This window comes from Terrapene carolina, unplaced genomic scaffold (assembly GCF_002925995.2).
Source record: "Terrapene carolina triunguis isolate 2854851 unplaced genomic scaffold, T_m_triunguis-2.0 Scaffold268, whole genome shotgun sequence".
In the NCBI taxonomy this organism is placed as follows: domain Eukaryota; kingdom Metazoa; phylum Chordata; order Testudines; family Emydidae; genus Terrapene; species Terrapene triunguis.
In genome coordinates, this window is record NW_020664619.1 from 87,492 (window position 1) to 88,261 (window position 770).

Below are 770 nucleotides of genomic sequence, written 5' to 3' on the forward strand. Positions count from 1 at the left end.
TGGGCACCGGGTGAGGCCGGGGGCAGGGCCCGTTCACACTGGGCACCAGGCGGGTGGTGGAGGTGAGGCCGTGGAGGTGAGGCCGGGGGCAGGGCCCGTTCACACTGGGCACCGGGCGGGCGGTGGAGGTGAGGCCGGGGGCAGGGCCCGTTCTCGCTGGGCACCGGGCGGGCGGTGGAGGTGAGGCCGGGGAGGTGAGGCCGGGGGCAGGGCCCGTTCACACTGGGCACCGGGCGGGCGGTGGAGGTGAGCCCGGGGGCAGGGCCTGTTCATGCTGGGCACCGGGCGGGCGGTGGAGGTGAGGCCGTGGAGGTGAGGCCCTGCCCTCGCGTGCGTAGAGCCTGGGTGGCGGTGAACAGCCCCTGCTCCCAGAGCCCGACGATCCCAGTGGAGGGCCCAGGGCTGCGGGTGTCTGGGGCTCTGGCTGGGGCCCCGCGCCGGGTGCGTCTCCCTGCCCGGGGCTCCGGGTGCCCGTGGGCGGCCGCGGGGCTCAGCGCAGTGACGCTGGTTCTGTTCCAGGCCTTCCAGGCGGCGCTGCAGACCCAGTGGAGCTGGATGCTCCAGCTGTGCTGCTGCATCGAGGCCCATCTGAAGGAGAACACGGCCTACTTCCAGGTAGGGCCGGGGGAGGCTGGCCTGGGGGGGGAGGGGTGCCTGGGAGCAGGGGGGAGTGCCGGGGGGATGTGGGCACCTGCCAGAGGGCGGAGGACCTGGCGAGGGGGCAGAGTGCTGGTGGGCCAGGGAGGTGAGGTGCCTGGCGGGGGGGGGGG

General features: G+C 75.3%; 1 protein-coding gene across 1 annotated transcript in view; it reads left to right on the plus strand.

Moving 5' to 3' along the window:
* Positions 1-770, plus strand: part of PLEC (plectin) — a 24,977-nt gene that overhangs the window by 118 nt on the left and 24,089 nt on the right. The window contains exon 2 of the mRNA XM_026657693.1: positions 520-615. Within this exon, the coding sequence (XP_026513478.1) occupies positions 520-615 (96 nt within the window). The remainder of the gene's footprint in view (positions 1-519; positions 616-770) is intronic.